This window comes from Delphinapterus leucas, chromosome 13, assembly GCF_059928025.1.
Source record: "Delphinapterus leucas isolate spDelLeu-1000000601 "Yukka" chromosome 13, BTC_Dleu_Yukka2, whole genome shotgun sequence".
Classification (NCBI taxonomy): Eukaryota; Metazoa; Chordata; class Mammalia; order Artiodactyla; family Monodontidae; genus Delphinapterus; species Delphinapterus leucas.
Genome location: NC_143141.1, coordinates 15,815,034 through 15,841,047, shown reverse-complemented (window position 1 = coordinate 15,841,047; position 26,014 = coordinate 15,815,034). Strand labels below are relative to the sequence as shown.

General features: G+C 41.3%; 1 protein-coding gene and 1 long non-coding RNA gene across 3 annotated transcripts in view; one reads left to right on the top strand and one right to left on the bottom strand.

The window, feature by feature from the left end:
• DNAH6 (dynein axonemal heavy chain 6) overlaps positions 1-26,014 on the top strand; it is a 294,154-nt gene that overhangs the window by 206,175 nt on the left and 61,965 nt on the right. Inside the window, exons 57-60 of the mRNA XM_022556141.3 lie at positions 7,609-7,676; positions 8,276-8,456; positions 11,306-11,485; positions 22,502-22,735. Of these exons, the coding sequence (XP_022411849.2) occupies positions 7,609-7,676; positions 8,276-8,456; positions 11,306-11,485; positions 22,502-22,735 (663 nt within the window). The remainder of the gene's footprint in view (positions 1-7,608; positions 7,677-8,275; positions 8,457-11,305; positions 11,486-22,501; positions 22,736-26,014) is intronic.
• The window catches only part of LOC149747698 (uncharacterized), a 69,504-nt gene continuing 52,374 nt past the window's right edge, over positions 8,885-26,014 (bottom strand). The window contains exons 2-5 of one of the 2 annotated variants that reach the window (XR_016395372.1): positions 22,213-22,286; positions 20,703-20,815; positions 19,104-19,272; positions 8,885-18,270 (exon numbers count right to left, since the gene is read on the bottom strand). This is a non-coding gene — a long non-coding RNA (uncharacterized LOC149747698). Of the gene's footprint in view, positions 19,280-20,702; positions 20,816-22,212; positions 22,287-26,014 lie in introns of both variants that reach the window. The other variant, XR_016395371.1, reaches the window with a different exon arrangement.

Here is a 26,014-nt window from a genome sequence, read left to right as displayed (position 1 = left end):
CTGCGTCTTCATTCCTGTCTTACCCCTAGGTTCTTCATGACATTTTTTTCCCTTAAATTCCATATATATGTGTTAGCATACGGTATTTGTCTTTTTCTTTCTGACTTACTTCACTCTGTATGACAGACTCTAGGTCTATCCATCTCATTACAAATAGCTCAGTTTCATTTCTTTTTAAGGCTGAGTAATATTCCATTGTATATATGTGCCACATCTTCTTTATCCATTCATCCGATGATGGGCGCTTAGGTTGTTTCCATCTCCGGGCTATTGTAAATAGAGCTGCAATGAACATTTTGGTACATGACTCTTTTTGAATTTTGGTTTTCTCAGGGTATATGCCCAGTAGTGGGATTGCTGGGTCATATGGTAATTCTATTTGTAGTTTTTTAAGGAACCTCCATACTGTTCTCCATAGTGGCTGAACCAATTCACATTCCCACCAGCAGTGCAAGAGTGTTCCCTTTTCTCCACACCCTCTCCAGCATTTATTGTTTCTAGATTTTTTGATGATGGCCATTCTGACTGGTGTGAGATGATATCTCATTGTAGTTTTGATTTGCATTTCTCTAATGATTAATGATATTGAGCATTCTTTCATGTGTTTGTTGGCATTCTGTATATCTTCTTTGGAGAAATGTCTATTTAGGTCTTCTGCCCATTTTTGGATTGGGTTGTTTGTTTTTTGGTTATTGGGCTGCATGAGCTGCTTGTAAGTTTTGGAGATTAATCCTTTGTCAGTTGCTTCATTTGCAAATATTTTCTCCCATTCTGAGGGTTGTCTTTTGGTCTTGATTATGGTTTCCTTTGCTGTGCAAAAGCTTTGAAGTTTCATTAGGTCCCATTTGTTTATTTTTGTTTTTATTTCCATTACTCTAGGAGGTGGGTCAGAAAGGATCTTGCTGTGATTTATGTCATAGAGTGTTCTGCCTATGTTTTCCTCTAAGAGTTAGATAGTTTCTGGCCTTACATTTAGGTCTTTAATCCATTTTGAGCTTATTTTTGTGTATGGTGTTAGGGAGTGATCTAATCTCATACTTTTACATGTACCTGTCCAGTTTTCCCAGCACCATTTATTGAAGAGGCTGTCCTTTCTCCACTGTACATTCCTGCCACCTTTATCAAAGATAAGGTGTCCATATGTGCGTGGGTTTATCTCTGGGCTTTCTATCCTGTTCCATTGATCTATCTTTCTGTTTTTGTGCCAGTACCATACTGTCTTGATTACTGTAGCTTTGTAGTATAGTCTGAAGTCAGGGAGCCTGATTCCTCCAGCTCCTTTTTTCGTTCTCAAGATTGCTTTGGCTATTCGGGGTCTTTTGTGTTTCCAAACAAATTGCGAAATTTTTTGTTCTAGTTCTGTGAAAAATGCCAGTGGTAGTTTGATAGGGATTGCATTGAATCTGTAGATTGCTTTGGGTAGTAGAGTCATTTTCACAATGTTGATTCTTCCCATCCAAGAACATGGTATATCTCTCCATCTATTTGTATCATCTTTAATTTCTTTCATCAGTGTCTTATAATTTTCTGCATACAGGTCTTTCGTCTCCTTAGGTAGGTTTATTCCTAGATATTTTATTCTTTTTGTTGCAATGGTAAATGGGAGTGTTTTCTTGATTTCACTTTCAGATTTTTCATCATTAGTATATAGGAATGCCAGAGATTTCTGTGCATTAATTTTGTATCCTGCTACTTTACCAAATTCATTGATTAGCTCTAGTAGTTTTCTGGTAGCATCTTTAGGATCCTCTATGTATAGTATCATGTCATCTGCAAACAATGACAGCTTTACTTCTTCTTTTCCGATTTGGATTCCTTTCTTTTCTTTTTCTTCTCTGATTGCTGTGGCTAAAACTTCCAAAACTATGTTGAATAAGAGTGGTGAGAGTGGGCAACCTTGTCTTGTTCCTGATCTTAGTGGAAATGCTTTCAGTTTTTCACCATTGAGGATGATGTTTGCTGTGGGCTTGTCATATATGGCCTTTATTATGTTGAGGAAAGTTCCCTCTATGCCTACTTTCTGCAGGGTTTTTATCATAAATGGGTGTTGAATTTTGTCAAAAGCTTTCTCTGCATCTATTGAGATGATCATATGGTTTTTCTCCTTCAATTTGTTAATATGGTTTATCACATTGATAGATTTGCGTATATTGAAGAATCCTTGCATTCCTGGAATAAACCCCACTTGATCATGGTGTATGATCCTTTTAATGTGCTGTTGGATTCTGTTTGCTAGTATTTTGTTGAGGATTTTTGCATCTATGTTCATCAGTGATATTGGCCTGTAGTTTTCTTTCTTTGTGACATCCTTGTCTGGTTTTGGTATCAAGGTGATGGTGGCCTTGTAGAAGGAATTTGGGAGTGTTCCTCCCTCTGCTATATTTTGGAAGAGTTCGAGAAGGATAGGTGTTAGCTCTTCTCTAAACATTTGATAGAATTCACCTGTGAAGCCATCTGGTCCTGGGCTTTTGTTTGTTGGAAGATTTTTAATCACAGTTTCAATTTCAGTGCTTGTGATTGGTCTGTTCATATTTTCCATTTCTTCCTGATTCAGTCTTGGCAGGTTGTGCATTTCTAAGAATTTGTCCATTTTTTCCAGATTGTCCATTTTATTGGCATAGAGTTGCTTGTAGTAATCTCTCATGATTTTTTTTATTCCTGCAGTGTTAGTTGTTACTTCTCCTTTTTCATTTCTAATTCTATTGATTTGAGTCTTCTCCCTTTTTTTCTTGATGAGTCTGGCTAGTGGTTTATCTATTTTGTTTATCTTCTCAAAGAACCAGCTTTTAGTTTTATTAATCTTTGCTATCGTTTCCTTCATTTCTTTTTCATTTATTTCTGATCTGATTTTTATGATTTCTTTCCTTCTGCTAGCTTTGGGGTTTTTTTGTTCTTCTTTCTCTAATTGCTTGAGGTGCAAGGTTAGGTTGTTTATTCGAGATGTTTCCTGCTTCTTAAGGTGGGCTTGTATTGCTATAAACTTCCCCCTTAGAACTGCTTTTGCTGCATCCCATAGGTTTTGGGTCGTTGTGTCTCCATTGTCATTTGTTTCTAGGTATTTTTTTATTTCCTCTTTGATTTCTTCAGTGATCACTTCATTATTAAGTAGTGTATTGTTTAGCCTCCATGTGTTTGTATTTTTTACAGATCTTTTCCTGTAATTGATATCTAGTCTCATGGCGTTGTGGTCAGAAAAGATACTTGATACAATTTCAATTTTCTTAAATTTACCAAGGCTTGATTTGAGACCCAAGATATGATCTATCCTGGAGAATGTTCCATGAGCACTTGAGAAAAATGTGTATTCTGTTGTTTTTGGATGGAGTGTCCTATAAATATCAATTAAGTCCCTCTTGTTTAATGGATCATTTAAAGCTTGTGTTTCCTTATTTATTTTCATTTCGGATGATCTGTCCATGGGTGAAAGTGGGGTGTTAACGTCCCCTACTATGAATGTGTTACTGTCGATCTCCCCTTTTATGGCCGTTAGTATTTGCCTTATGTACTGAGGTGCTCCTATGTTGGGTGCATAAATATTTACAATTGTTATATCTTCTTCTTGGATCGATCCCTTGATCATTATGTAGTGTCCTTCTTTGTCTCTTTTAATAGTCCTTATTTTAAAGTCTATTTTGTCTGATATGAGAATTGCTACTCCAGCTTTCTTTTGCTTTCCATTTGCATGGAATATCTTTTTCCATCCCCTTACTTTCAGTCTGTATGTGTCTCTAGGTCTGAAGTGGGTCTCTTGTAGACAGCATATATAAGGGTCTTGTTTTTGTATCCATTCAGCCAATCTGTGTCTTTTGGTGGGAGCATTTAGTCCATTTACATTTAAGGTAATTATCGATATGTATGTTCCTATTCTATATTTGTTCCTATTTTCTATATTGTTTTGGGTTCGTTATTATAGGTCTTTTCCTTCTCTTGTGTTTCTTGTCTAGAGAAGTTTCTTTAGCATTTGTTGTAAAACTGGTTTGGTGGTGCTGAATTGTCTTACCTTTTGCTTGTCTGTAAAGGTTTTAATTTCTCCATCAAATCTGAATGAGATCCTTGCTGGGTAGAGTAGTCTTGGTTGCAGGTTTTTCTCCTTCATCACTTTCAGTATGTCCTGCCACTCCCTTCTGGCTTGTAGGGTTTCTGCTGAGAGATCAGCTGTTAACCTTATGGGGATTCCCTTGTGTGTTATCTGTTGTTTTTCCCTTGCTGCTTTTAATATGCTTTCTTTGTATTTAATTTTTGACAGTTTGATTAATATGTGTCTTGGCATATTTCTCCTTGTATTTATCCTGTATGGGACTCTCTGTGCTTCCTGGACTTGATTAACTATTTCCTTTCCCATATTCGGGAAGTTTTCAACTATAATCTCTTCAAATATTTTCTCAGTCCCTTTCTTTTTCTCTTCTTCTTCTGGAACCCCTATAATTCGAATGTTGGTGTGTTTAATGTTGTCCCAGAGGTCTCTGAGACTGTCCTCAGTTCTTTTCATTCTTTTTTCTTTATTCTGCTCTGCAGTAGTTATTTCCACTATTTTATCTTCCAGGTCACTTATCCGTTCTTCTGCCTCAGTTATTCTGCTATTGATCCCATCTAGAGTACTTTTAATTTCATTTATTGCGTTGTTCATCGTTGCTTGTTTCATCTTTATTTCTTCTAGGTCCTTGTTAACTGTTTCTTGCATTTTGTCCATTCTACTTCCAAGATTTCGGATCATCCTTACTATCATTATTCTGAATTCTTTTTCAGGTAGACTGCCTATTTCCTCTTCATTTGTTAGGTCTGGTGCATTTTTATCTTGCTCCTTCATCTGCTGTGTGTTTTTCTGTCTTCTCATTTTGCTTATCTTACTGTGTTTGGGGTCTCCTTTTTGCAGGCTGCACATTCGTAGTTCCCGTTGTTTTTGATGTCTGTCTCCAGTGGCTAAGGTTGTTTCAGTGGGTTGTGTAGGCTTCCTGGTGGAGGGGACTAGTGCCTGTGTTGTGGTGGATGAGGCTGGATCTTGTCTCTCTAGTGGGCAGGTTCATGTCTGGTGGTGTGTTTTGGGGTGTCTGTGGCCTTATTATGATTTTAGGCAGCCTCTCTGCTAATGGGTGGGGTTGTGTTCCTGTTTTGCTAGTTGTTTGGCATAGGTTGTCCAGCACTGTGGCTTGCTGGTCGTTGAGTGAAGCTGGGTGCTGGTGTTAAGATGGAGGTCTCTGGGAGATTTCCACCGTTTAATATTATGTGGAGCTGGGAGGTCTCTTGTTGACCAGTGTCCTGAAGTTGGCTCTCCTACCTCAGAGGCAGAGCCCTGACTCCTGGCTGGAGCACCAAGAGCCTTTCATCCACACGGCTCAGAATAAAAGGGAGAAAAAGTAGAGAGAATTAGTAGAAGTATGAGGAAAGAAAGAAGGAAAGGAGGAAAGGAAGGACGGAAGAAAGAAGCAAAGAAGGAAAGAAAGGAGGGAGGGAGGGAGGGAGGAAGGAAGGAAGGAAGGAGGGAAAGAAGGAAAAAAGACAGAAAGAAAGAAGATACAGTAAAAATAAAATAAAGTATAATATAGTTATTGAATTAAAAAATATTTAGGAAAAAAAAAAGGGACGGATAGAACCTTAGGACAAATGTTGGAAGCAAAGCTATACAGAGAAAATCTTACACAGAAGCATACACATACACCTTCACAAAAAGAGGTAAAGGGGGAAAAATCATAAATCTTGCTCTCAGAGACCACCTCCTCAATTTGGGGTGATTCGTTGTCTAAAGGAAGGAAAGAAAGAAAGAAAGAACGAAGGTAAAGTATAATAAAGTTATTACAATTAAAATTAATTATTAAGAAAAAAAATTTTTTAAAAAAACCATGGACGGATAGAGCCCTAGGACAAATGGTGGAAGCAAGAGTATACAGACAAGATCTCACACAGAAGCATACACGTACACATTCACAAAAAGAGGAAAAGGGAAAAAAATCATAGATCTCGCTCCTAAATTCCACCTCTTCAATTTGGGATCATTCCTTGTCTATTCAGGTATTCCACAGATGCAGGGTATATCAAGTTGATTGTGGAGCTTTAATCCGCTGCTTCTGAGGCTGCTGGGAGAGATTTCCCTTTCTCTTCTTTGTTCTCACAGCTCACAGGAGCTCAGCTTTAGATTTGGCCCTGCCTCTGCGTGTAGGTCGCTGGAGGGCGTCTGTTTTTTGCTCAGACAGGACGGGGTTAAAGGAGCGGCTGATTCGGGGGCTCTGGCTCACTCAGGCCGGGGGTGAGGGGGGGGAAGGAGGGGCACTGCGTGCGGGGCGGGCCTGCGGCGTCAGAGGCGGCGTGACGTTGCGGCAGAGGCCGGCGTGACGTTGCACCAGCCTGAGGCCCGCCGTGCGTTCTCCCGGGGAAGTTGTCCCTGGATCCCGGGAACCTGGCAGTGGCGGGCTGCGCAGGCTCCGTGGAAGAGGGGTGTGGAGAGTGACCTGTGCTCGCACACAGGCCCCTTGGTGGCGGCAGCAGCAGCCTTAGCGTCTCCCGCCCGTCTCTGGGGTCCGCGCTTTTAGCCGCGGCTCGCGCCCGTCTCTGGAGTTCTTTTAAGCAGCGCTCTTAAACCCCTCTCTTCGCGCACCAGGAAACAAAGAGGGAAGAAAAAGTCTCTTGCCTCTTCAGCAGGTGCAGGCTTTTCCCCGAACTCCCTCCCGGCTAGTCGTGGTGCACTAACCCCTTCAGGCTTTGTTCAAGCCGCCAACCCCAGTCCTCTCCCTGCGCTCCGCCCAAAACCGAAACCCGAGCCTCAGCTCGCAGCCCCGCCCGCCCCGGCGGGTGAGCAGACAAGCCTCTCGGGCTGGTGAGTGCCGGTCGGCACCGATCCTCTGTGCGGGAATGTCTGCGCTTTGCCCTCCGCACCCCTGTTGCTGTGCTCTCCTCCGCGGCTCTGAAGCTCCCCCCTCCGCCTCCCGCAGTCTCCGCCCGCGGAGGGGCTTCCTAGTGTGTGGAAACTTTTCCTCCTTCACAGCTCCCTCCCACTGGTGCAGGTGCCGTCCTTATTCTTTTGTCTCTGTTTTTTCTTTTTTTCTTTTGCCCTACCCAGGTACGTGGGGAGTTTCTTGCCTTTTGGGAGGTCTGAGGTCTTCTGCCAGCCTTCAGTAGGTGTTCTGTAGGAGTTGTTCCACGTGTAGATGTATTTCTGGTGTATCCGTGGGGAGGAAGGCGATCTCCGCGTCTTACTCTTCCGCCATCTTCAAGGTCCCCCCCCTATTTTCCCAATTTTTAAGGATCAGGACCTGAAGCTCAGAATGGACTGGCTTGTCCCACATCCTACATACACTGCAGGGTACAGCTAGCATTTGATCCCTGCTTCTTTCTAACCCTTCACTGGCTCACCTTTCCTTAAAACATCATTCTCTAATGGTGGCTTGAGATGGTTTGAGAAATGGTTTGAGAAACAAGATTATCACTCATGGCAACAGGGAAAATCACATTATAATTTTGTGAGACTAGGATTTTATTGCTTGCTGTGTGTGTGGGTAGTGAGTTCACCATTAGACCCAGGATACAACCAGCTGGGTAATAATGAGCCCTATTCTAATAAAGAAAGCAGTTCCTACTTCATTAGTCTGAACTGATTACTCTATGCTTCTCTTCTAGGTGTGCATCAAAGTTACCATCATCAATTTCACTGTAACCAAATCAGGTCTGGAGGATCAGTTGTTAAGGTAAAAGAAAGGGGATGGGGGGGGCAAAGGTTTCCTAATATTTTGTTTAGAAATTTTGACTAAGAAAAAGATTAGCTCGCAAATAGAGGATGGGAGCAAATGATGAAAGAACAAGTGAGGGGAGACGTAAGTTCGCATGTTTAAATGGGAGAGGCTAGAGGTAAAGCACCTTTTTTAGGTGTGACCAAGAATCACTTCATGGAGGTGATAGAATTTCAGAGTCTCCCATGTCGGGTTGGAACGTTCCAGGCACCATTTCAGCTTGGCACAAGCAACCATTAGAAACAGAAATTGAATGACTAGAAGACATCAAGCACTGAGCAGGTTTTCCTAAGAGAAGATGAGAAGAAGCCATGGGAGCTGTGGGGTGCAGTCCTCTGAAATACAAGATAAATAATCAGAACTTATACATAGTGCTTTGAATAGCCACTGGGACACCCAGCAAAAGAGGGCCTTGTGCATTAGGATGTGGCTGGTAGCATTAGTATTCAGCTAAGTAGTATTCAGGATAAGAACAATGAGAAATAGGAAAAGAAACATAGAAGAAACTTCAGGGCCCTGACAAAGACCTAATTTAGGTCTCATCACTTTGGCATCAGTGATGTCGTGCGGCTTGAGAAGCCTGAGTTGGAAGAACAAAGGATTAAGCTCATTGTGAGGATCAATGCTGACAAAACCCAGCTGAAAGCTATCGAAGAGAAAATCCTGAAAATGCTCTTCACATCTGAGGGAAATATTCTGGACAATGAAGAACTTATTGACACACTCCAGGACTCAAAGGCAAGTAAAATATTTTTATTATTTATAGAAAGTGTGTTAATTTGGGCTTCCCTGATGGCGCAGTGGTTGAGAATCTGCCTGCCAACGCAGGGGACACTGGTTCGAGCCCTGGTCCAGGAAGATCCCACGTGCCGCGGAGCAGTTAAGCCCGTGCGCCACAACTACTGAGCCTGCGCTCTAGAGCCTGCGAGCCACAACTACTGAAGCTTACGCGCCTAGAGCCCATGCTCTGTAATGAGAAGCCACCGCAATGAGAAGCCTGTGCACCACAACAAAGAGTAGCCCCTGCTCACCGCAGCTAGAGTATAATTGCTTTACAATATTGTGTTAGTTTCTGTTGTATAACAAAGTAAATCAGCTATACGTATACATATGTCCCCATATCCCCTCCCTTTTGCATCTCCCTCCCACCCTCCCTATCCCACCCCTCTAGGTGGTCACAAAGCATGGAGGTGATCTCCCTGTGCTAACCTGCAGAGTCTTTTAAAGCAAGAGCGGTAGCCACCCCTGAGCTGCGGGGGCAGACACAATAAAGTGCCTGGCTAGCAGGCCCCTCACCAACTGAAGGAAAGGTAGATAAAATGTAACAACTGCTCTTCTTGTCTGCATTTTTCAAACAAAGCATGTCACATAAAGAACTGGGACAAGATATAAGTTGAAAGGAACGACACAATTACATACACATATTAATGTCACCCCACTTCAGGAAGCTTCCCTGGGTCTTCCCAGCTGGAATGAAGGGCTTCCTTCTTGGAACACCTGACTCCTTATCTGCACCTCTAATACAGCACTTGTCACTGTTTACCTTATGTCATAGCTATCCAATTACATGTCTTTTCTCTTCTGTTAGGTTGTTAAGTTCCCTGCAGCAAGAATCTATTTTACAAATTGTATGAGTTCTTGGCTTTCCCCTTTGCCAGCTCAGAAACCCATTTTCCTGGGTCTGCTAAGTTGTCACCACCCTTCTGTCTGCTATTTCCTCTTCCGTTCCTCCCATTTTTGTGGATTTGCAGTGTTTTTTAAAAAATCCCTTCACTATAACTCTGTCATGGTTTCAGTAAGGAGTAAAGGTACATGTATTCTGACTGCCATCTTTATCTGTCAACTAGTTTCTGTTTGCAAGGATTTACCTTGAAGAGGTCCTTTCTGTAGAGACAGGACTGATTGCTCCTGGGCTGCATTTCCTGCCACTTCCTGCCTATAGTTCATACTCCCCTAAATTCCCAGAGCCCTCATTTAAAACTAGGTCTATCTTCCCTCACCACTGTGGAAGCCTCAAGTCTCTAGGACATAATGTCTATAAGTAGTTACTAAACTCAACTGAGGTGTATAGTCTTCTAGTATTCTCTGGCCAAAAGAAGAAAATGGTTTGCTTTGCTTTCTCTTTAGCCCTGGGTTCTGCATTATCAGGGCCTGTGCTCACCAGGGAATAAAGCATTGTTTGTGGGTAGATCTCCATAATTCAACTGCTCCCATGTCAACCTCTCTTTTTCTACTCAGGTGTAAAGACTTTAGTTGAGTCCAGTATTGAGACTGGTGTTTCTCACCCAGTTCTACCCTTTCTTGCCTCCTCAGGTTCCTAAAGGGTCAACATAGGGAGAATGTGAACCTTTGATTCCGGGGCACAGCTTCTGCACCAAGTCCCTCCCCCCACCATAGTGGGCTGGGGAGGACAGTCTAGACTTAGCCACTAACCACGTGCGGCTGTTGAGCCCTTGAAATGTGACTAGTCTGAACTGAGATGTGTTGTTAGTGTAAAATACACACCAGATGTCCAAGACTTAATCCCCACAAATGCAAAAGTATCTCAATAAATTTTTATGTTGATTATATATTGATATATATCAAGATAGATTGGATTATATTGGGTTAAATATATTGTAAAAATTCATTTTACTTGTTTCTTTTACTTTAAGTTAGAAAAGTTAGAATTGTATTTGTGGCTCACATTATATTTCCAGTGGGCAGTGTGGCTCTAGACAGGAACCCGATGATCCCCTTCAATAGTGCAAATACTGACCAGCGAGCCCATAGTGATTGTTCACAGTCCATGCCCTAGACTCTGTGACTTCTTTGAGACACAGGATCTCCCAACCTAGGGATGTCCACACCTGAAGAAGATGAGGGGGAGGGGGAGAACAAGGACAGACAGCCATAGGGAAAGACAGAGAGACTGAGGGAGACAGAGAAAGGTACCTTGGAAAGCCCACTGGCCAGAAGGCTCCCCAGAACCACAAACCCAAAAGACAGAAAACCAAAAGAACAGCAACACACCTTGTAAACGTCTCCAACTTACTTACATTTTACAACCCTTCACAAACGACAGCTTCTACCCCTGAGTTTCCCTGTCTACACCTGAGATGCCAGGAAAAGAGAGAGAACGTTAGACTTGCTTGTTATTCGAGAGTGGGATGTGGTACCACTTCCTTCCAGCCTCTCTGCACCTGCCTCTTGTGGGCAGTTTCATGGGTGTCCCTTCTCCCTTCATACCTCCTTTTATTACGGGAGCCCAGAATCATTTGAGGACAAGGAAACTGGGTGTTAGAGTTTCCATGTCAGAAGTTATCCAGGCTCCAGGCTCTGAGAAGTTCTGCTCCACTTCTTCCTGGGCTCCTTGTGTTGCCTATTTCCATTTGCCCATCCCTAACTCTGCCTGGAAAGGAGGTCAGCTTGGCCAGAAGAAGGTCATTGAGTCCTGAGACTCAGTCATCTGTCTGGGGGTCCCCTTATTATAATCACAAATTCATCATCTCCTTCTTTCCTTCCTAGACCTAACTGGATATGTTCCCAAAATCCCACCATGTTTTGGAAACAGATCCTTAAGAACTTGTTTTCTTGTGTTTGTTCAGATCACTTCCGGTGCCATTAAAATCAGGCTGAAGGAAGCAGAGTCCACTGAACAGATGATAAACGCTGCTCGTGAGAAGTATCGTCCAGTGGCCACTCAAGGCTCTGCTTTGTACTTTGTTATTGCGAGCCTCTCGGAAATAGATCCTATGTATCAGTACTCACTAAAATATTTTAAACAGGTAAGTGTGTTGTTGCTGTTGTTAGTGAAATTTATCACTGGCTTCTCTTTAAACCCTGTTGAGTTACTTCCTGCCTCAGGCAAATCATGAGTTTAGTGATTGGATAAAATCTTCCAAGAGTTTTGAGTTCAGACTGTGGTTTAAGCACAGCCCTTAAAGACTCAGGTGCCCGGTATGCACAGAAAAATCCACAGAGGATGAAAAGAAAGCTTCTTTGCACGTTTCATTTTTTCTCTTGGCTTCTCAACTAACAGCTTGCTTGTTTTCCTTCTTACCTGCTTTTCTTTTCTTTAAAGAGTCCCAACTCCATTCTATTTCTCTATACTTTCTCTCCAGTAATACAGCTTCCTTTCCACTGTTAGAGTTTTCTGTGTTGCATCCCAAGTCTCAGATAGCTCTGACCTTATGCAGATTGGTTTCTGTATCTTTTTTTTTCCAGAACTTGTTATAAAACTGGCTCTCCTCCCAACCCGTGGGTTTTATTTACAGGAGTTTTACTTGCCTTGTCCCCTTTCCTGTGTTCCTTTCCTACTTTCACCATGTAACTGGGAGAATTCCTTTGTTTATTTATGGTTTCTCCACTTGGTCTCCTATTCACAGTTTAATTTTCTCTGATGTCCCGTGAGTAGGATATTTTCAACTCTCATCCTTTTTTTTTTTCCATATCCCTTTTTTTTTAGCATCTTTATTGAAGTATAATTGATTTACAATGGTGTGTTAGTTTCTGCTTTATAACAAAGTGAATCAGTTATACATATACATATGTTCCCATATCTCTTCCCTCTTGCATCTCCCTCCCTCCCACCCTCCCTATCCAATCCCTCTAGGTGGACACAAAGCACCGAGCTGATCTCCCTGTGCTATGTGGCTGCTTCCCACTAGCTATCTATTTTACATTTGGTGGTGTATATATGTCCATGCCACTCTCTCACTTCGTCCCAGCTTACACTTGCCCCTCCCCATGTTCTCAAGTCCACTTTCTACATCTGCGTCTTTATTCCTGTCCTGCCCTTAGGTGCCTCAGAACCTTTTTATTTTATTTTATTTTACTATTAGATTCTATATATATGGTATTTGTTTTTCTCTTTCTGACTTACTTTACTCTGTATGACAGACTCTAGGTCCATCTACCTCACTATAAATAACTTAGTTTCGCTTCTTTTTATGGCTGAGTAATATTCCATTGTATATATGTGCCACATCTTCTTTATCCATTCATCTGTAGATGGACACTTAGGTTAATCCCATGTCCTGGCTATTGTAAATAGAGTGGCAGTGAACATTGTGGTACATGACTCTTTCTGAATTATGGTTTTTTCAAGGAATATGCCCAGTAGTGGGTCGTATGGTAGTTCTATTTTTAGTTTTTTAAGGAACCTCCGTACTGTTCTCCATAGTGACTGTATCAATTTACTTTCCCACCAACGGTGCAGGAGGGTTCCCTTTTCTCCACACCCTCTCCAGGATTTATTGTTTCTAGATTTTTTGATGATGTCCATTCTGACCGGTGTGAGGTGACACCTCACTGTAGTTTTGATTTGCGTTTCTCTAATGATTAATGATGTTGAGCATTCTTTCATGTGTTTGTTGGCAACCTGTATATCTTCTTTGGAGAAATGTCTGTTTAGGTCTTCTGCACATTTTTGGATTGGGTTGTTTGTTTTTTTGATATTGAGCTGCATGAGCTGCTTGTAAATTTTGGAGATAAATCCTTTGTCTGTTGATTCATTTGCAAACATTTTCACCCATTCTGAGGGTTGTCTGATGTCTTGTTTATGGTTTCCTTTCCTGTGCAAAAGCTTTTAAGTTTCATAAGGTCCCATTTGTTTATTTTTGTTTTTATTTCCATTTCTCTAGGAGATGGGTCAAAAAGGATCTTCCTGTGGTTTATGTCATAGAGTGTTCTTCCTATGTTTTCCTGTAAGAGTTTTACAGTGTCTGACCTTACATTTAGGTCCTTAATCCATTTTGAGTTTATTTTTGTGTATGGTGTTATGGAATGTCTAATTTCATTCTTTTACATGTAGCTATCCAGTTTTCCCAGCACCACTTATTGAAGAGGCTGTCTTTTCTCCATTGTATATTCTTGCCTCCTTTATCAAAAATAAGGTGATATGTGTGTGGGTTTATCTCTGGGCTTTCTATCCTGTTCCATTGATCCATATTTCTTTTTTTGTGCCAGTACCATACTGTCTTGATTACTGTAACTTTGTAGTATAGTCTGAAGTCCAGGAGCCTGATTCCTCCAGCTCCATTTTTCTTTCTCAAGGTTGCTTTGGCTATTTGGGGTCTTTTGTGTTTCCATACAAATTGTGAAATTTTTTGTTCTAGTTCTGTGAAAAATGCCAGTGGTAGTTTGATAGGGATTGCATTGAATCTGTACATTGCTTTTGGTAGTATAGTCATTTTCACAATGTTGATTCTTACAATCCAAGAACATGGTATATCTCTCCATCTTTGGTATCATCTTGAATTTCTTTCCTCAGTGTCTTATAGTTTTCTGCATACAGGTCTTTTGTCTCCTTAGGTAGGTTTATTCCTAGGTATTTTATTCTTTTTGTTGCAATGGTAAATGGGAGTATTTCCTTAATTTCTCTTTCAGATATTTCATCATTAGTGTATAGGAATGCAAGTGATTTCTGTGCATTAGTTTTGTATCCTGCTACTTTACCAAATGCATAGATTAGCTCTAGTAGTTTTCTGGTCGCATTTTTAGGATTCTCTATGTATAGTATCATGTCAACTGCAAACAGTGACAGCTTTATTTCTTCTTTTCTAGTTTGGATTTCTTTTATTTCTTTTTCTTCTCTGATTTCCATGGCTAAAACTTCCAAAACTATGTTGAATCATAGTGGTGAGAGTGTACACCCTTGTGTTGTTCCTGATCTTAGAGGAAATCAGTTCAGTTTTTCACATTGAGAATGATGTTGGCTGTGGGTTTGTCACATATGGCCTTTATTATGTTGACGTAAGTTCCCTCTATGCCTACTTTCTGAAGGGTTTTAATAATAAATTGGTGTTGAATTTTGTTGAAAGCTTCTTCTGCATCTATTGAGATGATCATATGGTTTTTCTCCTTCAATTTGTTAATATGGTGTATCACACTGATTGATTTGCATATATTGAAGAATCCTTGCATTCCTGGGATAAACCCCACTTGATCAAGGTGTATGACCCTTTTAGTGTGCTGTTGGATTCTCTTTGCTAGTATTTTGTTGAGGATTTTTACATCTATGTTCGTCAGTGATATTGGCCTGTAGTTTTCTTTCTTTGTGACATCTTCGTCTGGGTTTAGTATCAGGGTGATGGTGGCCTTGTAGAATGAGTTTGGGAGTGTTCCTTCCTCTGCTATATTTTGAAAGAGTTTGAGAAGGATAGGTGTTACCTTTTCTCTAAATGTTTGATAGAATTCGCCTGTGAAGCCATCTGGTCCTGGGCTTTTGCTTGTTGGAAGATTTTTAACCACAATCTCAATTTCAGTGCTTGTGATTGGTTTGTTTATATTTTCTATTTCTTCCTGGTTCAGTCTTGGAAGGTTGTGCTTTTCTAAGAATTTGTCCATTTCTTCCAGGATGTCCATTTTATGGCATATAGTTGCTTGTAGTAATCTCTCATGATCCTTGGTATTTCTGCAGTGTCAGTTGTTACTTCTCCTTTTTCATTTCTAATTCTGTTGCTTTGAGTCTTCTCCCTTTTTTTCTTGATGATTCTGGTTAATGGTTTATCAAGTTTGCTTATGTTCTCAAAGAACCAGATTTTAACTTTATTGATCTTTGCTATTGTTTCCTTCATTTCTTTTTCATTTATTTCTGATCTGATCTTTATGGTTTCTTTGCTTCTGCTAACTTTGGGAGTTTTTTTGTTCCTCTTTCTCTAATTGCTTTAGGTGTAAGGTTAGGTTGTTTATTTGAGATGTTTCTTGTTTCTTGAACTAGGCTTGTATTGCTAGACTTCCCTCTTAGAACTGCTTTTGCTGCATCCCATAGGTTTTAGGTCGTTGTGTTTTCATTGTCATTTGTTTTTAGGTATTTTTTGATTTCCTCATTAATTTCTTCAGTGATCTCTTGGTTATTACGTAGTGTATTGTTTAGCTTCCATGTGTTTGTATTCTTTACAGATTTTTTCCTGTAATTGATATCTAGTCTCATAGCATTATGGTCAGAAAAGATACTTGATACAATTGCAATTTTCTTAAATTTACCAAGGCTTGCTTTGTGACCCAAGATATGATCTATCCTGGAGAATGTTCCATGAGCACTTGAGAAGAAAGTGTATTCTGTTGTTTTTGGATGGAATGTCCTATAAATATCAATTAAGTCCATCTTGTTCAATGTATCATTTAAAGCTTGTGTTTCCTTATTTATTTTCATTTTGGATGATCTGTCCATTGGTGAAAGTGGTGTGTTAAAGTCCCCTACTATGATTGTGTTACTGTCGATTTACCCTTTTATGGCTGTTAACATTTGCCTTATGTATTGAGGTGCTCCTATGTTGGGTGCATAAATATTTACAATTGTTATGTATTCTTCTTGGATCGATCCCTTGACCATTATGTAGTGTCCTTCTCTGTCTCTTGTAATAGTCTTTATTTTAAAGTCTATTTTTCCTGATATGAGAAGTGCTACTCCAGCTTTCTTTTGCGTTCCCTTTGCATGGAATATCTTTTCCCATTCCCTCGCTTTCAGTCTGTATGTATGTGTCCCTAGATATGAAGTGGGCCTCTTGTAGACAGCATATATACAGGTCTTGTTTTTGTATCCATTTAGCCATTCTATGTCTTTTGGTGGGAGCAGTTAATCCATTTACATTTAAGGTAATTATCGATATGTATGTTCCTATTACCATTTTCTTAATTGTTCTGGGTTTGTTATTGTAGGTCTTTTCCTTCTCTTGTGTCTCCTGCCTAGAGAAGTTTCTTTAGCATTTGTTGTAAAACTGGTTTGGTGGTGCTGAATTGTCTTACCTTTTGCTTGTCTGTAAAGGTTTTAATTTCTCCATCAAATCTGAATGAGATCCTTGCTGGGTAGAGTAATCTTGGTTGTAGGTTTTTCCCTTTCATCGTTTTAAATATGTCCTGCCACTCCCTTCTGACTTGCAGACTTTCTGCTGAAAGATCAGCTGTTAATAACCTTGTATGTTATTTGTTGTTTTTCCCTTGCTGCTTTTAATATTTTTTCTTCGTATTTAATTTTTGACAGTTTGATTAATATGTGTCTTGGCATGTTTCTCCTTGGATTTATCCTGTATGGAACTCTCTGTGCTTTGTGGACTTGATTGACTATTTCTTTTCCCATATTAGGGAAGTTTTCAACTATAATCTCTTCAAATATTTTCTCAGTCCCTTTCTTTTTCTCTTCTTCTTCTGAGACCCCTATAATTCGAATGTTTCTTGTTTAATGTTGTCCCAAAGGTCTCTAAGACTGTCCTCAATTCTTTTCTTTCTTTTTTCTTTATTCTGCTCTGTGGTAGTTATTTCCACTATTTTATCTTCCAGGTCATTTATCTGTTCTTCTGCCTTAGTTATTCTGCTATTGATTCCTTCTAGAGGATTTTTCATTTAATCTATTGTGTTGTTCATCATTGTTTGTTTGCTCTTTAGTTCTTCTAGGTCCTTGTTAAACATTTCTTGTATTTTCTCCATTCTATTTCCAAGATTTTGGATCATCTTTACTATCATTACTCTGAATTCTTTTTTAGGTAGACTGCCTCTTTCCTCTTCATTTGTTTGGTCTGGTGGGTTTTTACCTTGCTCCTTCATCTGCTGTGTGTTTCCCTAAATTCTGATTTTGCTTAACTTACTGTGTTTGGGGGGGGTCTCCTTTTTGCAGGCAGCATGTTCGTAGTTCCCGTTGTTTATGGTGTCTGCCACCAGTGGCTGTTGGTTCAGTGGGTTGTGTAGGCTTCCTGGTGGAGGGTATTGGTGCCTGTGTTCTGGTGGATGAGGCTCAATCTTGTTTTTTCTGCTAATGGGTGGGGTTGTGTTCCTGTTTTGCTAGTTATTTGGCATAGGGTTTCCTGCACTGTAGCTTGCTGGTCGTTGAGTGGAGCTGGGTCTCAGCCTTGAGATGGTGATCTCTGGGAGAGCTTTCACCATTTGATATTATGTGGAACCGGGAGGTCTCTGGAGCACCAAGACCCTGTCAGCCACACGGCTCAGAAGAAATGGGAGACAAAAAGAAAGAAAGAAAAAATAAAATAAAGTTATTAAAATTAAAAATTTTTTTAAATTATTAAAAAGAAAAAAGAAAAAGAATGAAAGAAGAGAGCAACCAAACCGAAAAACGAATCCACCAGTGATAACAAGCACTAAAAACTATACTAAAAAACAAAACGGACAGACAGAACCCTAGGACAAATGGTAAAAGCAAAGCTAAACAGGCAAAATCACACAAAGAAGCATACACATACACACTCAAAAAAGAGAAAAAGGAAATATATATATATATATAAATAGAAGAGAGCAACCAAATCAGTAAACAAACCTACCAATGATAATAAACTCTAAATACTAAACTAAAATAAACATAAAACCAGAAAGAAATTGTTGCAGAAAGAAAACCCCAAGTCTACAGTTGCTCCCAAATTCCACCACCTCAATTTGGGATGATTCATTGTCTATTCAGGTATTCCAGAGATGCAGAGTACATCAAGTTGATTGTGGAGATTTATACCGTGGCTCCTGAGGCTGCTGGGAGAGAGCTCCCTTTCTCTTCTTTGTTCTCACAGCTCCTGGGGTTCAGCTTTGGATTTGGCCCCGCCTCTGCGTGTAGGTCACCTGAGGGCATCTGTTCCCGCCCAGACAGGATGGGGTTAAAGGAGCCGCTGATTAGGGGGCTCTGGCTCACTCAGGCTGGGGGGAGGGAGGGGTATGGGATGCGAGGCGAGCCTGTGTTCTACAACAGCCTGAGGCATGCCATGTGTTCGCCTGGGGGAGTTGTCCCTGCATCATGGGACCCTGGCAGTGGCGGCCTGCACAGGCTCCCGGGAGGGTAGGTGTGGATAGTGACCTGTGCTTGCACACAGGCTTCTTGGTGGCTGTAGCAGCAGCCTTAGTGTTTCATGCCTGTCTCTGGGGTCCACACTGATAGCCACAGCTTGCGCCCGTCTCTGGAGTTCATTTAGGCAGTGCTCCAAATCCCCTCTCCTTGCACACCCAGAAACAATGGTCTTTTGCCTCTTAGGCAGGTCCAGACTTTTTCCCGGACTCCCTCCTGGCTAGCTGTGGTGCACAAGCTCCCTTCAGGCTGTGTTCACGCAGCCAACCCCAGTCCTCTCCCTGGGATCTGAACTCTGAAGCCAGAGCCTCAGCTCCCAGCCCCCACCCATCCCAGTGAGCAGGCAAGCCTCTCAGGCTGGTGAGTGCTGGTTGGCACTGATCCTCTGTGCAGGAATATTCTCCTCTTTTCCCTCTGCACCCCTGTTGCTGTGCTCTCCTCCGTGGCTCTGAATCTTCACCCCTGCACACTCCCCGTCTCCGCCAGTGAAGGGTCTTCCTAGAGTGTGGAAACTTGTCCTCCTTCACAGCTCCCTCCCCGAGGTGCAGGTCCCATCCCTATTCTTTTGTCTCTGTTTTTTCTTTTTTCTTTTGTCCTACCCAGGTACATGGGGAGTTTCTCACCTTTTGGGAAGTCTGAGGTCTTCTGCCAGCGTTCAGTAGGTGTTCTGTAGGAGATGTTCCACATGTAGATGTATTTCTGATGTATTTGTGGGGAGGAAGGTGATCTCCACGTCTTACTCCTCCACCATCTTGAAGGTCTCCCCGCTCTCATCCTCTTTTAGGCAGCATTCTAGTATCTCCCAAAAGCAAATTTAATGTCACAAAACTTTGGCAAGCAATGTCAGTTTACCCGAAGATTTCCAGGGGAGACAGAGAGTTTGCATCACTCATCACACAGCAAAATGTATCAAGCATCCACAGGGGTCCCCTCTGTTCACCTCCGGAGTTTCTCTCAGCCCATCCCCCACACGGCCTCTCTGGCTGTTTCCCATCTACCAGCTCCCATTCCCCTCTTGTCTGTATTCTTCCCTTTTATGTGCAGAGAGCAGTTTAGCTCACTCTGGCTTCTTTAATCATTATGTGCTCACACCCATAATACAATTCAAAGGCGTCTCCATACACACCACTCACAGTAGAAAACAGTAATAATTGTAAATAGATCCTCTTTCCCTGCCACACATCTTTACTTCCTGCTACATGCCCTTATCCCTGTAGTCAGTGCTGGCTCTCACTCCAGAGGCCAGGCCAGCCCAGGCCTCATGTTTTTAAAACACTGCTCTGTACTCTGGGGATCCAAAATGGATTTTCACAGACATTGACCATCAAACACAGTTCAGGTTCCAAAGCCACATCCAACCTGTCCCTGTTCTGTCTCTAGAGCCACATTTCCCACTAGTCCTCTTCCAGCAGCCAAATGGATCCATTCACATTCCCTGGACTCCCCAGATGCTTCTGTGTTTATGACCCTCTCTGTTTAGAATGCCCTCCCTCCCAGATTAAGTGCCACCTTCTCATTAAGTGAAGCCTGTGGATAAGGCTGCAGTCTTCTGGGGCTGGATGTCCAAAATGGTCACTTATGTGGCTGGGATGTCAACTCCTACAGTCACCTCTCCATGTGGCTTGGGTGCTCACAACAGGGCTGCCCCAAGAGGGCAGCTCCCAAAAGCAAATGTTCTAAGAAGCCAAGGTGGAAGCTACAAGGCCTCTTCTGACCTAGCTTTGGATGTCAGGCAGCATCACTTGTGCTATAGTCTCTTGGTCAATGGAGTCACTAAACCTAGCCCAGATTCGAGAGGAGGGGATTTAGGCTCCACTTCTCCATGGAAGGAGTAGCAAACAATTTGCAGCAGTCTTTCTCCAACACATGTGAATGCCTCATGTGGAACTTCCACCACTCTGCCTGGGGCGGTGGGCTCTTCTCTCCTGCTGAAGTCTGACCTCCCAGAAGGCAGGAAGGAAGTCTCACCCAACCCTGCTTCCCCCCGTGGCGCTTAGCACCATATGACACATCATGAGTGTCTCATGAGTGAAGAGGCTGTTTGCATCCCTCCATTAAAAATGGCTGTTGAAATATTCAAACAATTTTTATATACTAGACCAAGCTTGGTTTTTCCTCTAGATGTCTTGTTTGGTGGTCAGGGGGCCGGCAGCAATAGGAGCTGCAGGAGAGAACGGAAATGAAGAATTGAGAGAAATGAGAGGCATGTTGTGTAGACACACCTGGGCTCTCTTCCAACAAGAAGTGCATCTGCTGTGGCAGCCTTTAGAAGCCATTTCTACTCGGGTCACAGCTCAGTTCCTAAAGGCAGGGGTTGCCATTCTCACGCCTCTTCCTTTAGTTGGTGGGTATTAAAACAAGCAAGGTAAAGATTAGTAAATCCTTTAATTCTATCTAAATGACTTTGATAACACTTTTCTCATCTTGGGTGTTTTGGAATTCATGCTTTTCAAGGTTTTAAAATCTCCTTCAAGAATTAAAAATGAAGATGCCCTGAAAATATCTTGAGCCAACCGAAAAAGGGTTATAGGATGAATCATCAAAACACTGGAGTTTTGCTATTTGGAAGGGAAACTAGAAACCCAAAACACAATTGTAGGTGACAGCCCTGACCAGGACATCCTCTACCAAACCCATCCATAATTCCATTTCACACTAAAGTTATTTGGAGCGTGTCAAGATTCACCATGTTTTATTTTGGCACCGAACTTACCAGGTCTTCACTGGACTTTTAACTCTCTGCCTCTTGTCAGGTTCTTAAAGAAAACTCTTTGCTTCTAAGTGTATTAAAGTAACAACTCCATTATTCTTTGTTGACCAAACTTTCCAGAGAATTAACAAGGCTTTCCCAGTTCTCTAGAATAAGTGAATGCTTCCTCCAAGCCCTTTTAATTTTAGGGAATGGAGGCCTATCTTTGGGTGAGGAGACAGACAGTCAGATCCTTTCCCCTTGTGCTCCACCCTGTTAGCAGAATGAGTTGGGGGTGGTACAAGGAGGCCTGCACAAGGACAGTGCAGCATTTTTAGGGGCTTGTGAAGCACGCTTCTTGACCTTGATCTGCCTTGGCCCTCAGTTGGTCTCCAGTGTCCAATCTGCTTCAATCTGTCTGATCTCTCCATGAGCAATGCATCTTGATCCCTCTCAAGGTGACCAATGAATTGGGCAGCCCTTCCTCACCTGGCACCTTTGCCCCTTGTGCTGTGGATCCTCCAGGCCGAAGCCATAAGGATGGTCCTCTCATCCCTCATGAGACCCCAGTCTCTGCTGCAAGATCCCCTTGGCCATGACTTGCACGCAAGCCCCTGAGTTCAGGCTCTGCTCAGATTTGTCACACAGCTCAAGACCCTTGGGAATTTCTGGATATCCCCTCCCCCTGCCCTTGTGCTACTTGGAAGTGACAGGAAATGGGTGGGGCTACCTCTATCCCTCTCACCTGAGCCTTCCATGCCACCATCTCTGCTGCCTTCCTGATATCCTTGTAATGTGAGGCACCTTTTACGGAGGAGGCCTGTTCCCAAAATTTCCAGGTGGGAAGCAGGGTGGAAGTCTTCTTTAAAGCTGGTTCCTCTTAAATTTCAAAGAAAATTCTTACACGTTCTTCCCACACCCTAAGAATTATCTTAGGAAAATGCCAAGAAGAGGGCACGACCTTACCTAGTCCTTACACCTCTCATCCAAAGTGATTATCAAATGTGAGTTGAGGATATGAGAAACTCGTTTTGCCAGCTCACCTTTATTTTGCATTTTCTGTCCAAAGTCAATATTATGCCTTTTCAGTAGTCAAGAATTTGGCACTGGTCCATTTCTGGAAAATGGGGAGAGAGAGGAGTGCACAAAATAAATATTACATATAAATGTGTCAATTTGGGATGAATTCTGGACTTTTTCATGGTACAGTATTCACCACCTGTGCTGCTATTTACTCACTGAATTTGGGGGGGTCAGGGTGAGGAGCAGGGATATTTTTTCCTCCATGAAATTGAATTAACTCAGAGACACTGACAGAGTTCTCTTTCACAGTTGTTCAATACAACAATCGAAACCTCTATGAGGACAGATGATCTACAGCAGCGCATGGAAATTCTACTAGAACAGACTCTCCTAACGGCTTATGTCAATGTCTCGAGAGGACTTTTTGAACAACATAAACTCGTCTACAGCTTTATGCTCTGTGTTGAGATCATGCGTCAGCAAGGAAGCTTAACCGATGCTGAATGGAATTTCTTTCTCCGAGGTTCTGCAGGATTGGAAAAGGTATCTGTGTCAAGATTAGATTGTGAATGTTATTAGATAGAGCCCACAAGCACCTACCAATGCTCCACAGTGACTCTGGTGGCTGAAGGTTATACATTCAGCTGTGTGGCCCACTAGGGTTCAGGGACCCAGACTATAACTTAGTTCTGTCTTTAGTCACTATATAATGTTGGTAACATTTGACCTCTTTGTGCAGCAATGTCCTCACCTGTAGAAAAGAGATGTTGGGAGTAACCAGTGAACTAGTAGATGGGGACATGTTTTGAAAAGTTGACCATCTTACAAATGGGAAGAGTTGAAATCCAATAAAAGTTGTAATTCACAGATCTGGCCACACTGTTTGTGAAACAATGACCCCCTCTTGCCTGAACCCATCTTTCATTATAAAGCACAGGAAGGACTAGAACTTGATTGTTGCCTTCTGTCATACCATAATATTTGTCTAACTTGCCCCAGCCCCTCAAACTGGCCCTAACTCACCCATGTACCACAGACCTGGTGGCCCACAGAACTGGGGCACAGTCCCGCAACTCTTGCCTGCAAGTCCATCCAGTCCAACTCTAAACTCTTGGCTCTGTCTTCAATTTCGAGCCCTACCCTTGGACCCTACAGACCTGACACCTGCATATGTTTGCCAGTATTTGAGCCTCAGAGTAACACTGGGACATTGGACTTTGTGCTTTCATTTGACTCTCAGCACCCTGCACTCCCAGGACAAGCCCAAAGAAGACCTCTATACCAGATGGTCCTTCTTCCCTGACCCCCACCCACCCTGTATACATACGTATTCTGTTAATCCTTGCTTAACACTGTCTTAACTTCATAATCACAGTTAATAGTTATATAGGGTTTGCTATATGTTTTATGTATATCTACTCATTTATTTATTTCAGTATTCCTGTTGGGTGAGTTCCTAATTTTATCACTAGTCTGAAGATAAGTTAATTAGGCACAAAGAGATGATGTAACTCATCATGATCACATACTTATTAGGGTTTGGAACCAGGAGTCAAACCCTTGCAGTCAAGTCTGTAGAGCTTGCCCTCTTACCCACCTCACTCTCTTACTGACTATTAGTCAGTCATTCAGCTAAGCCCTTCCCGGCATTGTCAGTCTTCTTCCTTCACAGTATTCTTGTTAACAGCTGTGTTTACAGGTTTTTCAAGCAGAGGCCCAGAGAGGTTAAAGACCTTTCCAGAATCACATAACTAATAATCATAAAAACACTTAACAAATGAAATAAAAGAGGATTTCTTCAACCAGAAAAAGAGCATATACAAAAACCCACAGCTAACATCATACTTAATAGTGAAAGCCTGGATGCATTCCACCAAGGATCAGAAACAAGAAGGATGTTTGCTCTCACCACTTCTTTTCAACATTGTAGTGGAAATTCTTGCCAGGACAGATACACAAGAAAATGAAATGAAAGGCATCCAGATTGGAAACAAAGAAGTAAAACTACCTCTATTTGCAGATGACATGATTTTGTACATAAAAAACACTAAGGAATTTACTTTAAAAAAAACTATTAGAATTAATAAACAAGCTCAGCAAGGTTGCAGGATACAGGATCAATGTACAAAATTAATTTGGATTTCTTTACATTTGCAATGAACAATATAAAGTGAAACTAGCAATTCCATTTACAATGGCATCAATAATAATAAAATACTTAGAAATAAATTTAACAAAAGAAGTTCAAACTTATACTCTGAAAACTACAAAACAGGCTGAAAGAAATCAGAGGACCTAAATCAATAGGAAAACATCCCATGTTCATGGATTGGAGACTTAATATTGTTAGGATGGCAATACTCCACACACTGGTCTACAGATTCAGTGATATCCCTATCAAAATTCTAACTGGTTTCTTTTCAGCAATTGCCAAACTGATCCTAAAATTCATACAGGATTACAAAGCTTACTACAAAGCAGCAGTAATCAAGACAGCAACATATTAGCATAAGGATAGACATATGGGTAAATGGAATCAAATGTGAAAGTCCAGAAATAAAGCCATGTGTCTATGGTCAACTGATTTTGACAAGGATGTACTGATACATACTACAACATGAATAAACCTCGAAAACATTAAGATGTTACAGGATTTGTATTTAGAATAGATAAAGAATTCTTATGAATCCATAATAAAGACAACCCAACTTAGAAATAGCCAAAGGACCTGAATAGATATTTCTCCAAATATATACATAAGCACATGAAAAGATATCTGACCTCATTATTTATCAGGGAAATGCAAATCAAAATGATAAGGAGATGCCATTCACACCCACTAGAATGGTTAGAATCAAAAGACAGATAATACTGAGTGTTGGTGAACATGTGGACAAATCAGAACCCTCATAAACTGCTAACAAACATGAAAAATGGCGCAGCTGCTTTGGAAAACAGTCTGGCAGCTGCTCAAGCAATTAAATGTAGAATTACCACATGATCCAGCAATTCCACTCCTCGGTATATATCAAAGAGATATGAAAACATAGGTTCACACAAAAACTTAGACATGAATATTCACAGCAGCACTATTTGTAATAGCCAAAATGGTTAAAGCAATCCAGTCCATCAACTGATGAGCAGGTAAACAAAATGTGGTATATCCATAACAACAGAATATCATTCAATCATAAAGAGGAATGAAGTACTGATACATACCACAACGTGAATAAACCTTGAAAACATTAAGCTAGGTGAAAGAAATCAGTCACAAAAGACCACATATTGTAAAATTTGATTTATATGAAGTATTCAGAAGAGGCAAATGGATAGAGACAGAAAGCAGTACCAAACTTTCAAAGTTTTGTTTCAAAGTACTAAATTTTCAAAGAACTAGTTTCAGTTTCTTAGGGCTAGAGGGCATGGGCAGATGGGAGGGGAACTGCTAAAGGATACATGGGGTTTTTTGAGGAGATGAAATGTTCTAAAATTGACTGTGGTCATGGTTACACATAACTGTGAATTTACTAAAATACATTGGATTGTATGCTTTAAATGGGTGAATTGCATGGTATATGAATTGTATCTCAATAAAGCCATTTAAAAATGTGGTATAAAACCTCAGGCAAATATTCATGAAATTTTCAAATAACTAGTTTTGGTCTACAATCACAGCTGTTTTTCTGTCTCTTTTTAAACTGTTTACCCACATGAAAGGGCTTCATGGAATATTGCCAGATGGCACAATACTTTTCCCAGAAATTTCTGGAAATATATGAAATGATTAGACATATACACACTTAGCCCAGCTGGAATGAGATG